The 15706-nt window shown below is 50.9% G+C and overlaps 3 protein-coding genes across 6 annotated transcripts; 1 reads left to right on the forward strand and 2 right to left on the reverse strand.

Moving 5' to 3' along the window:
- The first annotated feature begins 357 nt into the window (after window positions 1-357).
- LOC6588639 lies at window positions 358-677 on the forward strand. The gene is made up of 2 exons (XM_002013931.2): window positions 358-364; window positions 429-677. Exons 1-2 carry the CDS (start codon window positions 358-360, stop codon window positions 632-634), a joined length of 213 nt encoding a protein of 70 aa, XP_002013967.1. The 3' UTR covers window positions 635-677.
- Window positions 678-728: 51 nt separating this feature from the next.
- LOC6588314 (mitogen-activated protein kinase kinase kinase 4) lies at window positions 729-10572 on the reverse strand. 4 transcript variants are annotated; one of them, XM_026984207.1, is made up of 9 exons: window positions 7603-7706; window positions 6958-7223; window positions 6390-6590; window positions 5103-5899; window positions 4773-5046; window positions 4460-4708; window positions 1683-4395; window positions 1081-1260; window positions 729-1009 (listed from the first exon to the last, which is right to left on the reverse strand). In XM_026984207.1, exons 2-9 carry the CDS (start codon window positions 6969-6971, stop codon window positions 929-931), a joined length of 4509 nt encoding a protein of 1502 aa, XP_026840008.1. In that variant the 5' UTR covers window positions 6972-7223; window positions 7603-7706; the 3' UTR covers window positions 729-928. The 4 variants fall into 4 exon arrangements, with proteins under 4 accessions (XP_026840008.1, XP_026840005.1, XP_002013968.1 ...); XM_026984204.1 differs by having other exon boundaries at window positions 7288-7706; XM_002013932.2 differs by lacking the exons at window positions 6958-7223; window positions 7603-7706 and adding an exon at window positions 9992-10572.
- A 369-nt stretch (window positions 10573-10941) lies between these two features.
- On the reverse strand, window positions 10942-12830 carry LOC6588638 (CDP-diacylglycerol--glycerol-3-phosphate 3-phosphatidyltransferase, mitochondrial). The gene is made up of 2 exons (XM_002013933.2): window positions 11580-12830; window positions 10942-11526 (listed from the first exon to the last, which is right to left on the reverse strand). The coding sequence occupies exons 1-2, from the start codon at window positions 12768-12770 to the stop codon at window positions 11107-11109; spliced, it is 1611 nt and encodes a 536-aa protein (XP_002013969.2). The 5' UTR covers window positions 12771-12830; the 3' UTR covers window positions 10942-11106.
- Window positions 12831-15706: the final 2876 nt, after the last annotated feature.

Below are 15706 nucleotides of genomic sequence, written 5' to 3' on the forward strand. Positions count from 1 at the left end.
TAAATACTGAGAGTTTTCGTACTCCTATATACATATGTAGATATTTATTGATATTTTTAACATTTATGTTGATGAATTCTGCGTCATATCCGTACACTTGCGAGTATGTGGGATATATTTATTTCCAAGAACAGATAAATCGCCTTCAGAAATTATCTTTCTATAGGAAAATATATTATTCTACGGCGACGTGAGGCAGTATTTCATATCCAAGTACGAGCTCGAGTTCGATAAGCCCAAGGGAACATAGATTAACTTTGGAATTTAATTAATAGTTCATCACCTTTTTCGGTTTTTTCGGCCATAAAAGCCCATGGAACGAAGCGCCAAGCAAACAGTCTTTGTCACGCCATCACCATGAAATGTAAGTACGATTATATCGACAAAAAATAGTCGTGGAACTATCCAGCATTGTTAATCCTTTTCAGTCCTGTATCTGCTGCTGAGCATTTGCATCTTCCTGCTGTGCGCCCCCTGGTCTAAGGCCCAGACCATACCCACCCTTGCTCTGCCGGATCCAACACCTCCAAATGGAGCTCCCGTAGACGGCGAAAGCACAGGCTTCCCCGGGCCACCATCCGCAGCACCTACAGAACCCACACCCGAAGTCTCCACCATATATCCAATTTATTGATACAATATCTGATGATATTTGAATTAAAAATTGAATTGCAAGTTTAGTTTCTTAGTTTTGGCTTAGATTAAAATGAACTGGGATACGGCATGTCTGGCTTTTCACTAAATTGGGATATTTATTGTCCAACATACAACTAGGCGCAGCCATTAAGTTAATCGACATTCTCATAAATTAAACACTACACAAAGTGCACACCCGTTTACATATGCCTCATACTATATATGTAGGGGTAGGCCAAGATAAAAACCAAATCGGTTTCCGTTCTACCATGTTGTAAGCACCGGGCCACGATTAGCTGGTTGCCACGTTGCGGCGAAAGGAGCCACGCACCTGCATCTGCAGCTGTTCGCTGCTGCACTCGTCCCGTCCATACTGTACGCGGTAGGATAGAACGCACAATTAATGGATTTATTTTGATTCATGTGATTCGTGGCACTACTAACCTTGCAGAAATTATGCTCCAGCAGCTCCATGGCCGTCAGACGCTGCTTGGGATCATGCTGCAGGCAATGATCGACAAAGTCATGTCCCTCCTGCGAAAGGCTCTCCGGCGCCTGGGGCTTCTCTCCCATGCCCACTTTGAACATGATTTGGAAATTGGAATCAAATTGTGCCCACGGACGCTAAACAAGCATTAAATAAACAAAAAATAGAATTAAATTATTATTAATTATTAAAAGATAAAATATATGTGCATACGTGAATATATGGAAACAAATCACGGCATTCCTTTCGCCGCTTCTATTGGATCTACATATATGATATATATGATCGAACTTATGAAATATGTACCCATTTAGCTGAAACTTCTAAAGTTGTATTGTTTTACCCTAAATCGTTCTTAACTCTGTATGTAAATGCTTGATTTTGATTCGCAAAGATTAGATCGTTCCAAGGGCTGCTATCCAGTAATTCTTTCTTCCGCTAAAAAACTGAATATCTGAATGGAGACGCGCATTGGTTGCGAAACATTGTGAAATGAGCAATACATAAACCCTCTGCTTATCTACAAGTATGTTACGGGTGGTACGGTGGAAGCGCTTACCTTCCCCGAGGCCATCTCCACAACAACACAGCCCACGGACCAGATATCGGCGGCTCGGCCATGGCCATCGCTGTTCGTCTTGGTAAACACCTCGGGCGCCATATAGGCCTGAGTGCCCACATAGCCCTGCAGTTCGCCGGGAACGGTGGTGTGTGCCTGGATCTTGACCGCGGAGCCAAAGTCGCCCAGCTTGAGACTGTTGCTGCCATCGACAAGGAAAATGTTGGCCGTCTTGATGTCGCGATGCACAATGCCGTGCTTGTGCAACTCGGACACGCCCGAGAGGAGCTGGGCGGTGAAGCGGCGGGCCACGACCTCCGGCAGACCGGCGGTCATCTCCACCAGAGACTCCAGGGTGCCCTCGGAGCAGAGCTCCATAAAAATGAGCAGCTCCTCGCGGTGCACTTCGATGCCATAGTAGCGCACCAGATTTTTGTGCTTGATACCCTCGAGGATCTTTAGCTCCTCGGCCACGTTCTTGAGGGCCCGTGTCTCGCCCGGCTGTATGGCGATCTCCTTCATGGCCATCAGCTCGCCCGTGTTGTTGTTGACCGCCGTGTAGACCTTGCCGAATCGTCCCTGTCCGATCTTGATGCCGCGGTGCCAGCGGAAGTGGACGCTGCGCGCACGGATGTGTACCTTGTCGCACGAGTTTAGGGCCTTGACCTGGCCAATCAGTCGGCGCTCGCGCAGCTGCTCCTCCAGATCCATGTCCAGCCGATTGACAGCATCGCGCACCCGCTCCTGCCGCAGCGCCAGCGGTGTGCCTCCCGGGGAGGCCGGTGTGGGCGGCGTCTGGGGGACCAGGAGCCGCAGCTCGCCATTGGGACTACTCCGGCATGGCGTGTCCACATAGTCGGCACTGTCCACGGAACTGTACGCGTTGGATGATTGCAGCATGTCCTCTTTGAGGCTGAACTGCGGATGCAGCAGTTTGTTGTATGGCGGCGACTGCAGCGGTGGCGTATTAGGATTGAGCACAATGCCGGCCGACATCGGAGTGCGTGTGGGCGTTCGCGAACGTGAGGTGGCCGGTGACGAGGTCTTGCGAGTGCGTGGCGATGCCTTCTTGCGGGCCACCTTCTCCGGCTCCGAGGTAATGCCAATTACATGGGAAATGCAGCGATCCATTTGCTGCTTCAATTCCTCGAACTGGCGCTCGTCCAGGTGCTGGGTGATCTGCGGATCGCAGGCAAGAATCAGGAACTCTAGGCCCTGGGAGGCCCAACGCGGCCGCATACCACGCCCCCGTTCGCATCGTTCCATCACAAAATGCATCCACATCTTGGCGTAGGCAATGATGCCCAGGGCCAGGTCCACCGTGTGCGCCCCGCTGTCCTTCTGGTCCATGATGCGCTGCTCGAACAGCCTGATTACGTCCTTGTGGTACTCAAAGCCGAACTTGTAGCCCTGATGGAGGATCTCCCGGGTGCGCGACAGCACCGCCTGCCGATCCTGCTCGTCCAGGTCGCGCATGTTGCTCAGACAGCAGCGAGTTTGGACGCCCTCGATAATCTCGGTCAGCTTGTTGCGGACATCGAGCACATCCTGCTGCAGCAGCTTGAAGGCCGCCTTCACACCCGAACAGATAAAATCGTGCTGCTGGTTGGCCACATCGTGCTCATAGTGCTCCCGATGGAAGTCCGTGGTCTCGACGTCGCGGCAGAACGTCTTGGCAAAGAAGAGCACCTTAATGGAGCGCTCCCGCTCGACGGTGAGCAGCGACTGCGTCTCCCGGCAAATCGTCAGCAGCTGCCACTTGAGCTCCTCGTTGTCATCGTTGTCGGCGGTGCCCTCGATCTTCTTGTCCAACTCGACGGAGCGCTTCACCAGCCTCTCCGAGATGCTGCGCAACAGCTTGCTGATTATGCCGCAGAACTTCTGCGAGGCAAGGGTGTGCATGCCTGTGATCATCGGACTGATCAGCTTCGTGAACATCCACTCCTTCTCGAGCACCGACTTCTGGTTCGTCTCCGGCACGGCCACCAGCACCAGCTGATCAATGTAGTCGAGATACAGCTCAAAGGTCTTGCGCACCGTGGCATCGTACTGATTGAGGATGTTGATGTAGCTACCCAGCTCCGCCTCGTTCTCAACGAGAGCCGTCGTAATGTGCCGCTGATAGCGCTCCCGGTGGGTCAGTGCCAGCGTTAGGCCCTCGCGAAGCTCCTTCATCAGCTGGCCCAGGCTGAGGGGATTCGGCCGGACGGGACGCGTCTCCAGGCGCATGCGCAGAAACTCGTGCATGAACTGCAACGGAATGCCGCTCAGGAACACAAAGGTGGGAATGTATGAGGGTAGATTAATCGACTGCGCCTCCTCGCTCCAGTATCCGTATGTGCGCAGCTCGATCACCTGTTCGCGACTTATCTGCGGATCCAGCCGCGGCACATCCTCCTCAATCGCCTCAGCATCCAGCTCGAAGTCGTAGTCCTCGGCCCCAGGCTTCTCCAGTGCAATGTGCGCCTTGTAAAGGGCCACATTGTGCAGCTTGTGTAGGAATGCCAACGATTTGGCCAGCCCGCGACTCTTCAGGACATTCTCAATGAACTTTCGATACAAGGCCGAGGAGCCATCGGCACCGCTGCCATCGTTGCTGCATGTCCCCAGGGGCTCAACGCTGAATATGTTGATGTCATGCATGGATCCCTTGCGAAATCCATGGCCGTGCGGGCACTCGCTGGACAACTGGCTGACCTCAGTAGAGGTGGATCTGCAAGGGACAGGAAAGGGAAACTGCAGACGTACTGTGACATTTTGAAAACCCATTCACGTACTCATTACTGCTGGACGTCTCGCCGGGCACATGGGCCGCATCGTTGAGCATAAACTGAACCTTATGACTGGATGTAACGCTGCCGTTACGGCAGCCCTTACGAGGAGCTGAACAACTGGGCGGCTTGGCGGAGTCCATCGAATTGACCGCCGAATCATCGTTGTCCACACCAGAGGCGGATGAGTTCCCGCTGTCAGAGGCGGCTTGGCACGATGTCTGCACGGGCCATGAAAACTTTTCATCCTGCAGCCTGCAAAGGGGTACATTTGCATGAGTATTGGGATCATCTGTTATCCATTAGCGCTACCTCTCACCTGGCCAAAATCATGCCCAAAATACTGAGCTTCAGTTTGTTCTGCTTGGTAATGTTGTACCACAGGCACATGGACTTGATGCGCCCCACAAAGCTCTGCGACTTGTATATGGGATGCAGTGCGCCCATGGCCTGCGACGAGGGATATAGGGCTTCGGCGGCCTCCAGGCGCGACAGCATAGCCTCCACTTCGCGCAGCGCCAGCTCCTGATGTTCCATGCAGTCCTTGCAGTACAGCGACATGCAGCCCTGGCACAGTTTGCTGGGCAATGGAGCTGCAAGGGATTGGATAGATGATTCTACGAGCTATATAAAAGATTCTTCAGCTTACAGCTAGCATTGGAATTGCTCTCGGAATGAATCCCACTGTCCAGACTAATCAGGCTTGGCTCACGGCGATACCGCGGCTGGAATTTGTAGCTGATGATTTGGGTGAGCAGATCGGAGACGCCCTGGCGGGACTCGAAGAGATACTTGTCCTGCTGCTCAACAGTGCGATCGGCCTGCCAGGCCTGCAACTCCAGCCATATGAGATCCTTTAGCTCCGTCTGCCAGGTGTGCTCCTCCTGCGACGGCTTGGCATCAGGTCGGTCCACACTTCCCAGCTTGATCAGGTTGGCGAACGTCTCGTGGAAGTCCTTCCGCTTGCCGATACCAACCGACTGCTGCTTCCCATGGCCGCCGCTCAGAAGACCTGCCGGCAGCTGGGCGGCAAAGGCCAGCGGCGGCGCCGACGAGCGATAGCCGCTGGGTCGCGAGGACACGCAACGATACCGATTGCAGCTCTCCACCACCTTGGAGGCAATGCGCAGCGGCAGCGGCGCCGGCATCGCGTCCGAGCTGAGTGGCATGATCTTGTCCATGGACTCCAGGGGATGGGCGCTCTCGTGGAAGCTGCTGCCACGAGGCGGGGCCACTGCCGTTGCCGCCAGCGAGTTCTTCATCTCCCGCTCCGAGTCGCGCAGCAGCGACTGCAGGCGCTTGTCCGTCCGCTTGTTCTCCTCGTTCACGAACATCTCGTTGAGCAGGGCACAGTCCATGGTGTTGCGGCGAAGGACCCGCGATCGAGCCATCCGCGACATCCCCTTCTTGGGTGTCCCGCCGACGCTGGCAGGCAGATCTGGGGAACTAAAGGAATATCAATTAGTAAGAGAGTTCCATATGGCATTCCCAAAAAGATTATGACGATGATCATCTTGTTAGTGGATGCACACACCCAGCCACATCGAGAGTGCGGCATATGGGAGCATATGGAGGGTCGATTGGAGGGCCCAATCCCATCCCGTGCACACATAGCCCGGACGCAAACCCTTATCGGCCTTGAGGCACCATCGACATCCCAACAGTAGATAGAACCCTGATATCTGTGACCAGATTTTTGGGCAACAAGTGTATCTGTTGGGTAATGTAATATATGTAGCCACTGTTCGAATAGGGCCACACTTGTTGACAGCCACGAATTTCCCATAATCGAACGGAACGAGGAAGGTGGGTGGTCTGTATTGGATCTCGAAGATTACAACAGCTAAATGAACAAGTGTTCGACGGACTGCCTTGTGGATGAGGATGATGAAATGGAAATGGGAATGAGACGGATCTGATCTGGGCATTTACTTACGCCGCAACATTGGACACCTTCTGCTTGCGCTCCCAGTCTCGATTCTTGATCTTGAGCCTTGTGCGGGGCGGTGTTGTGCCAAATTCCGCATAGTGGGCGGCCAGCTCATCCTCGGATGCCATGTCCTCCTCGAGAGCCCCGATGCGGGCATTGGACATTTGCTGTGGCCGCGAGGGCGTCTGTTTGACACGGTACTCCACTCTGCAAGATGGTGAGAGGCAAAGGAGAGAGGCAGAGATTTAGTGTTTGACCAACACCGACTATCTCAAGCCAAGGGCTTGCCCTAATTGGCCGCTAATTGGGACCAGAAGCAGGTGTCGCACGCAGCCTAATCTGCGATGGGTTGGGGATGGGTCCATCCCCATGCAAATGCGTTTATCTTATCACACGGGGCTGCAGACAGCCGCTTGTCACGCCCATGATTGTGGTTTAATTTGAGGGCAGGTTTGATTTATTTCATCGGCTGGCGATTATTCTGTTTCCTCTGATTGTCGTCTCTCCACATCGTAGCATATAGTTTCATCAGTCTATTTCATGATTTCAGTTTGAAAATCGTGGTATTACTTACTTTTTTCGACGCATTTTTTCCGTATAAAGCTGGCCTTACAGCCCACAGTTTCAGCAGCACAATTGCTCTCAAACTTCACGTGCGATCACCGAATCGCAACGGAACGACAGAGACGGTCGTACTCTTTCGCGCAGAGGTTACGCTATCACTGGGCGGGTGAGGGGGGTCTGGCTGGCTCCCAGGCTGGCTATTACTTTTGAATAGTACTCTGTCCCCCCTAAAATTTATGTACATCTAATTGTACGGCTCAGCTCCACTCTACACGACTGTGACAATGTGTAAAAAAATAAAAACAATAAAAAGCACAATCGAAAAGTAAATAAAAATTACATGCGGAGAGAGGGACTCCGGAGAGTGGCGAACTTTAGACGCGAGCGAAACGATGACTGGACTTTGTTGGCGGGGGGGAACTCTTGGCGACTCTTGATGCGATTTCTGTTACATATATATGTATTTATGCACTATCTTCAGTAGTTTTATTGTTTACTGTTTATCAGCGCATGCAAAAAGGCCTTAGTTCAGACGCCTCTTTTCTTCCTTTGGGCGCCGGAGGAGGATTTCATAACGCGCGACATTCGTCGGGCAAAGCGAAATGCTGCGCGGCGGCAGGCAGTCAATTTATTAGCACTTTTAACAAGAATTTACCCCATCGAGTCGAGTCGTCTCTCGTCGATATACCGATATATACTATATGTATAGAGTACGCGGCGGTCGAGTCTATGGTGTATATCGCGTGTACTCCCGACGATGGCGTCGCGTCTCGAACGACTGCTGCCGAGTGCCGAGTGCAAACGGCGGCAAACTAAAAGCACGAGCGCCCCATCGGCACCATCTGCCCAAGAGAGTGTTGGAGAGAGTTCGAGAGTAGTTTAGTGGGTGGTTGGCCAGCGAGATAGAGTGTGAGGGAGAGTACGAGAGAGAGAGAGAGAGGGAGAGCGGCTGCCGATCTGATATGTTTGCCATTCGTTTGTTTTCTGGTTTGTAATTGACTTCGCGCCTGCTGGCGAACGTTTAATATTAATTTATTGAATTTTATTATGTACGCGCTCGTTACTTAATTAGCTTTGTTTACCCCACACACACACAGTGGGTGGTGGAAGGTGGGTGGTGGAAGGTGGGTGGTGGAAGGTGGGTGGTGGAAGGTGGGTGGTGGAAGGTGGGCGGTGTATTCTCCAGCTGGTAGTCTGCCTGCGTGCCACAAATCGAAGGGAAAATCAATTCAAATCGATTCAATCAAGTGGCTTCGAGTCATAGGCATTCCCTTTCCGCTACGTCACGTGACTTCCAGGGCGTATTCTTGATATACAACACCCTTTCGTTAGACATACGCACTGGGTGCATCATTCATGAGGCATAACAGCGATCGCCATGATTAATGGATCGATTTCCCCCTCAGCCATCACTCACCCATCACAACCGGCATTCGAGTTGGCCCTTCCTGTGGCTCAGTTCTAAGAAGGCCAGGGCTCATACAAAATATCAAGAATATTCAACATTTTAGCAAGAATCATCATCATATCGATACCACAGAAACGATCGATCAGGCAAGGGTATCAAAAGCTTCGGCTGCCGATGGAAGTATTTTTTTTTTGTTCTTGTTATTTTTCTCCTCTATTATATTAGAGCCAATAAAACGATCACTACCACTGTCTGGAGTAAACAGAATTTTGAGAAACACACTATTCGAAAAGCCAAAAAAAATACGGCACGTGGGAGTGTGCGGGGCATGCGGAAATGTTTTCCGTTATGTATGTACACGCCGTAGTTATGCTTATCAGACCAACTGATGGTATCACCGGGCATGCCCGCCGATTACCCACAGAAGTGTGCGAGTTGCAAGTTCAAGTACGAATGGGGCAAGAGCGTGGAGAGAGGGAGAGATCTCGCTCTTTTGGCCAAGTGTCCAACAAGAGTTAGGAAAGACCTTCGGGCATTGGAATTCCATTCATTCGGGCAAGAGACAAAACAAAGCTCCGGGTAACTTGAGAAGAAAGCGAATTTGATTTCAAAACAGAATTGCCCGACGGCCGGATGGCCGGACGGCCCGACGCTATAACGAAAGAGGTTACAAAGCAGAATGTGCAAGCGCACGTATTAAACGCGTTTTAACTGGTAGTCAGTCGTCGTCGTCGTCGTCGTCGTCGCCGTATCGTGTCTCCCTCTCTCTCCCCACAGCAAACTGGTATGCGAGGTGAAGAAGAACAAGACGGAGATAGAAGACGGCAGAGACGCAGCACCTTTGCAGCTGGGCGGGGAGGAGCAACGCAACGCAACGCGGGCGAGCAGGTGCCAGCCAAAAAAAATCCAAATTTATGTTTGGCGTGATTTTCCCGCTAACTGCGTAGAGACATGCAACAGAAGAAGAACACAGTTTTCCTGTGAATGCCATGTCTCACCCTCTGCTGCTTGCCGGAAAAATCAAATCAAATTTAAACAAATTATGAATAAGCACCGGTAAGCAACGGTAACAAGAGTGTGCCATGAATACATACATATGTGCTCTTGTGTGTGTGTGCGTTGTCTTATCAGGCAAAAGCCAGCGGCGTTATCAGCAAATGTCTCGGAAGACTCAACTCCCCCTCGAATAGGGTGGTTATGATAAATGTTCACACACAGAAAAGCAGTAAGCAGATCACGGGGCAGAAGAGTGTGTGTGGTGTGCATAATTGTAATTGCGCCGCTCCATCCGGCCAAGAACAAGAACAACACAAGGTATTCAATTTCCAGCAAAATGCACAATTTTTGATTTTTTTGTATTTTATGGCTGTCTTGCAATTTGTTAAAAGTCGACTGGGGTTCGTTGAGCGGCGGCAAAACACGTTGTTTACGTTTTAACAATTAAAAAACTGGTGAAATGCGCTTATAAATGAGAGCGAGCGAGCAGGACAAGGAGAGAGGAGTGGAGCGACAGAAACCAACACCAAAGCTGCTGCTGCTGCTGCTGCTGCTGCTGCTGCCGCAACGTACATTTGTACATAACATTTCTTGTTCGCTTGGAAAACCCTGAAAAATTCCACTACTGCCGGTTGCTTACCTTGCAACATCCTCATCCACGCTGTGCTCGCGTCGTAACCGCATTGGGGGCACCGGCGGTGGGCTGGTGGTAGTGGTAGTGGTGTCTGCACCATCTTCATCCTCCTCCTGTGCCAATGCGGCTGCTGCTTTGTTACTTCTAGCCGGCGTCGTTGTCGTTTGCAGCTGCAGACTCTGGAGGGCGACGTAATCAATTGTGCGCACTCTTCGACGATTGTTTGACATTTTTGCAGTGTTTGTTGTTGCTGCTTTTGTTATTCTTAGAAATCTTCACACACATATATGCATACATATGCATATGCACACACACACACACACACAAGCACTGGTAGCACGCGCTGCTGCTGCTTCTCTGCTGTTGTTTTTACAGTTGCTGTGACTGCTTTAGCCGGATGATAATCAGATTTATTTTAATTTAACTTTCACGGCAAACAAACACACAAATGCGGCTACGCATACGGGCGGCGACGTTCATAACGAAACCAAAATGGGTCTCAGCTTTGAAATCGTTCAAATTTGTTCCCGAACACGACCCGCAACCAGGTGACGCGTCTTACCTGGCCAAAAAAATACAGTAATCAGCGAAGAGAAGAGGCTTTGGAGCTCTGATTTAGCGGCGCGGCTCCACTCACATACATACATAAGTTCGAAACAGCTGTTTCCCTAGCGGTAGCCAACACTGTTCAGTTTGAAATCGATGGGGCGCAAATATTCCTTTAAAAATCCACATTGTTATTCACCAATATGCATACATTCCTGGTTAAAAGAGGAGAGGCTCGTTGAAACGGCTTTTGAATTGGAGTCTGCACGGTTTCACATGTTTTTCCTGCTCTCTACGCACACAAACGCATATAAGTATCTAAAAACTATTTTCGCAGTCAAGTTCGAATTTTCGATATTGCTAACCAGCACTGCAGTTACAGTTTCAGATTGATTGGGCGCACTATTATATTCCTTTCAAAATCCACTTTATTGTTTAACAACTCCTAAACTGTGCACAAAACAATTCACAGCAGTATCAACCACACACACACACACACACATGCATGCCAAGGCAATAATTAAACACGATTTAAACACTATAGTAACTGGTACGATGGTAACAAATTGAAAAGTCTAGAAAAAGTTCCTGAATATGCGAACGACGGCCTGCACCCAGCGGGGCACTGCCCGCCTAACAATCTCCCGCTCCGCCGTCTGAGACAGATCATAGAGGCGATCCGCCTCGGCCTGCAGGCGCTGGCTCAGATCCGTGTTGGTCGTCACCAGGCACACCTGGGTCTCCAGATCGCGATTGACCGAACGCTCACCGAAGTTTGAGGAGCCGATGAGCGTTAGGTTTGGTAGACGCGCCTCGGGCAGGTAGTACCACAGGCCCTTGGCGTGGTACGTCCAGCCGGGCTTCTCGTACTCGAAGAAGTTGACGCGATGATTCTGCTTCCGACGCACCAAGCTCTCGTAGAAGCTCTTTGCTATCAGGGTGTATGCAGCCGGAATTCCGCCGGCAGGCCCCTTAGCGCCCTGGAAGCCATTCGCCTGTGGAAAACGATTTTAAGAAGGAAACACCTCGAAATGACAGTCTCGCTTACGTTTGGATGGGCCATGAGAATGCTGCACTGCGCGAGGCACTCGTGCGTGATGGTGTCCATGTATTCCTGCGTCAGGTTGAAGTAGCCGGTGGCCAGTTTGAGGCGGGAGCCGGCAATGCAGCTGGAGAGCAGACGCTTGGTCACCACACTGTCGTGATGGATGCCAATCTGACCCATCTCGAGCAGCGGGAACACCCAGGTGTCCGCCCCCGTCTGCAGGTCCCTGACCTGACTCTGTCGCTTATATGTCTCCTGGACAAAGTCCGATATCCGCTTCCTGGCCAGCTGAATGAACTCCTGCTTGGTGCCCTCGTAGGGAAGGATGCGCCAGTTGGGATGCAGCCCCTCTGAGGCGTCTGGGCTCACGGCCAGGCTGAACTCCTGCACCCGCCCAATGAGCTGCGCATAAAAGTCCGCCAGGGGCTTATCTTCGATTAGGATGTAGCGGTCTTGTCGGTTGGTGAAATAGTCATTCGAAAGATTGGCCCCGGATATGATGACCGCATCGTCGAACAGGTAGACCTTCATGTGCTGCAGGCCCAGGAGCTCGTTCCAGCGCGGTGGCGCCAGTCGTTTGGTCATCCCCCGAAGATCTGGCGTGTGGTAAAGGGACAGTTGGACCTGCTCTTTGAATTCGCGGACGAGCGGCATTAGCATGGACTTGGAATTGAGATCGCCACGTGTACCGCGTGTGAAATCCAATAGCACGTTTAGGCGCAGCGACGACTCCGACTGCAGGCTGTGACGCAACGTCTGGACAAAGGCACTCTCCAGCTGGCCCGTGCCCAGGTAGAGGCTGGCCAGCACGATGCGCTTCTTTGCCTTGGCAATTCGCTGGATCAGCGTATCGTAGAAGTGCTGGGGCTCGTGTATCACATGGATCTGGTCGCCGCGCAGCGGGAAGCAGGGCGCCAGATTGTGTAACCAGGAAAGACTCTCCAGGGCGTGGGATCCGGCAAAGCCATTGGTTAGCAGGAGCGGTGCCTGTTGCAGGCAGCCCAGAAAATCCGTTTGTGCGGCAGGACTCAGCTCCTGGCTGAACAAGCGGCGCAGATATAACATTATTCCAGCGCGGGGTTTCTCTCGTAACGTCTTCGCGGACTGCTTATTGATATTTGGTGCGCAGTAGCTGTATAAGCCCCTCAGACATTGTTCACTGTTCTTTGACTCCACTTTTGGCCCCACTTCCATTCATCGGAGGGCGATTTAATGCAGAAAAAACTTGGAATTTCACCAGACAAAAATATATCCAAGTTGATCCAAGTGATAAGTGCTGGACAGCGTGCGTCAAACAGCTGATTTTAAACGAGCCTGAAAGAACGAATTAGTTCGCGAACGAACTAATCAGTAAATTGAACGAAACCCAACACTCACACTAGCTTGCTAGGGTTTTAAGTTTGACCTTTTTTGTTTAACCCATATATTTAAAAAAATCCAAAAGGGGAGTACTTAGAATTAACCAATCTGGTAGAAAATTTATTCATTGATCGGATAAAATTATGTGGGCGTAGCTAAATGCTCTATATAGCTAGTAATAATCAACGGAAACTCAAAAACGAGGAATATGTAAAAACAAGGACTAAAAACTGGCTAGTTAAGTAGAAAATTGATTCATTAATCCCATCAAATTATGTGGGCATAGATAAAGGCCCGGTTGACAACATTTAAATCCTTGTCGCTCACATTCAAAAAAGTTAGATTTGGCGCGCACCACTCGGTATATTTTGTGTATTTCGGTGCTGTTCTGAGGGTCATACTGTAGAAACTGGTTTTCGCCGCGCTCCTGTGGTATTTTTGTCATCTATTAATTTCATTTTCAATGTTATATAAAAATCCAATAAATGCAATTATTTCGAATAGGCCAATCATGTATAGAATTGATTCATCAATCGTATAAAATTGAGTAGGCATGGGTAAATGTTCCATATAGATAGTATTATTCAACGGAACAAAGAATTGGTCGTTTTTTGAATCGAATTTGAGTTCGCCGCAGTTCGCCGCAGTTCGCTTTAGCAACAATGAGTCTCATTCCATACACAAACATGTTGCTAATTCCATGCACACATACCCTGGGGCAAATAGATGTTATAGAATTGTGAATATGTTTGTCTTCCAAGGCTCCGTAGGTATCAGGATCGACATAAATATACACAGGATACTAATAATGTACTTGAATATGTCTAAAGAATATCAATTTGAGAAAAGGTCTTAATAAATTTCGTTTCATCTTCATATAAAATTAGCGAAATAGGGTGTACAAAGGGCTATACACGCATCACGTCTTTAAATACCAGCAACATTGCGACTCTTTTTTGGTTGGACTTTTTCGTTTAACCCTGTTTTTACAATAAATACAATAAAAGCAAGGATTAAAAACTATCCAATCTTGTAGAAAATTGATTCATCACTCGTATAAAATTATGTGGGCATGGCTAAATGTTCTATATAGCTGGGAATATTCGACGGAATAAAGAATTGAGCAATTGGAATGATACTCGTTTGTTTATGCTACTGTTGTATGAACAAAAGTGCCTTGTGCGTATGCCTATAGTGGCTGCTGTAAGTCCTGATGTCACAGGGCACTCCCCAAAAACAGCCGCTGTTCCACGGCTATTCCGTGCTTTCCACCTTCTTCGCATTTACAGTTAAAGTCGAGCCACAGAGTCTGCAGCGATGCCGAAACGACCAGCGGCGTCCTTTGGCGAAGTTGTGGCCCACTACTCGCTTCCTCAGCCCCGGCGTCTTCGGGATTCTGGCGTCTGGTGCGATGGAAAGACCGTGGAGAACGTGCGTGAGCCGTGGGGAATGGGGCCTGCTCCACCGCCTGTACCTGTGCCTGCCGCCTTCCTGCTGTTCTCTCGACCGAGTACAGCGACGGGAACGGAACCACGACGACGAGCGATACCCTTCAAGGATGTGGGCGATGCGCACGCCCTGGACGTGTCGGTGGCGGAGAGGCGCATCTACTGGACTGACCAGGCCGGGCCTTTCTCAATGGCTGCTATGTGCAGCAGATCGTGGACTCGGGTCTGATTGGGCCGGACGGCATCCGATGGTCCGATGCGGAGGTTCGTCTCATCGAGGTCGCCCGCCTGGATGGCAGCAGTCGGCGCGTGCTCTTGTGGAAGAAGGTGGAGGAGCCCCGGTCCCTGGTCCTCGAGCCGCGCCGCGGCTACATGTACTGGACAGAGTCGCCTTCGGACTCCATACAGCGTGCCACGATGGACGGATCCGAGCTGCAAACCATCGTGGCGGGAGCCAACTATGCGGCCGGGCTCACATTCGACCAGGAGACGAGTCGCCTCTACTGGGCCACCCAGTCGCGGCCAGCGAAGATTGAGAGCGCCGACTGGGGTAAGAAGCACCCGATACTGGTTTGCAGCGACACCGATGAGCCGTACGCGGTTTCGCTGTATCAGGACTACGTGTACTGGAGCGACTGGAACACCGGCGACATTGAGGGGGTGCACAAGACGACATGCGAGAACCGCAGCCTCGTCCACTCGGGCATGACTTACATCACTTCGCTGCTGGTGTGCAACGACAAGCGACAGGTGGGGCTAATACGTGCAAGATCAACAACGGGCGCTGCTCCCACCTGTGCTTGGCCCAGCCCGCAGACGGGGCATGACCTGTGCCTGCCCCACCCACTACCAGCTGGCCAAGGACGGGGTCTCCTGCAAGAACTACATCATCTTCAGCCAGAGGAACAGCTTCGGCCGACTGCTGCCGAACACGACAGACTGCCCGAATGTGCCGCTGCTAGTGTGCGGCAAGAATATCCGCGCCGTGGACTATGATCCGATCTCGCATTACATTTACTGGGTAAGGAGAATTAGCAGAAGCTGAGCGCGGTGTCCCTAATATCCCTAATCCTTCTTTTTCTTTTCAAGATCGAAGGCAGGAGTCACAGCATCAAGCGTTCTCTGGCAAATGGCACAAAGGTGAGCCTCTTGGCCAACTCCTGACAGCCGTTCGACATTGCAATCGACATCATTGGGCGGCTGCTCTTCTGGACCTGCTCCTACTCCAACAGCATTAACGTGACAAGGTGAATCTCTCTCTCTCTCCGATTCATCCGCACAATTGTGTTCCTAAAGCGTTGCCTCTTTTAGCTTCCTGGGTGA

This window comes from Drosophila persimilis, unplaced genomic scaffold (genome assembly GCF_003286085.1).
Source record: "Drosophila persimilis strain 14011-0111.01,24,50 unplaced genomic scaffold, DperRS2 tig00000000-arrow-pilon, whole genome shotgun sequence".
Classification (NCBI taxonomy): domain Eukaryota; kingdom Metazoa; phylum Arthropoda; class Insecta; order Diptera; family Drosophilidae; genus Drosophila; species Drosophila persimilis.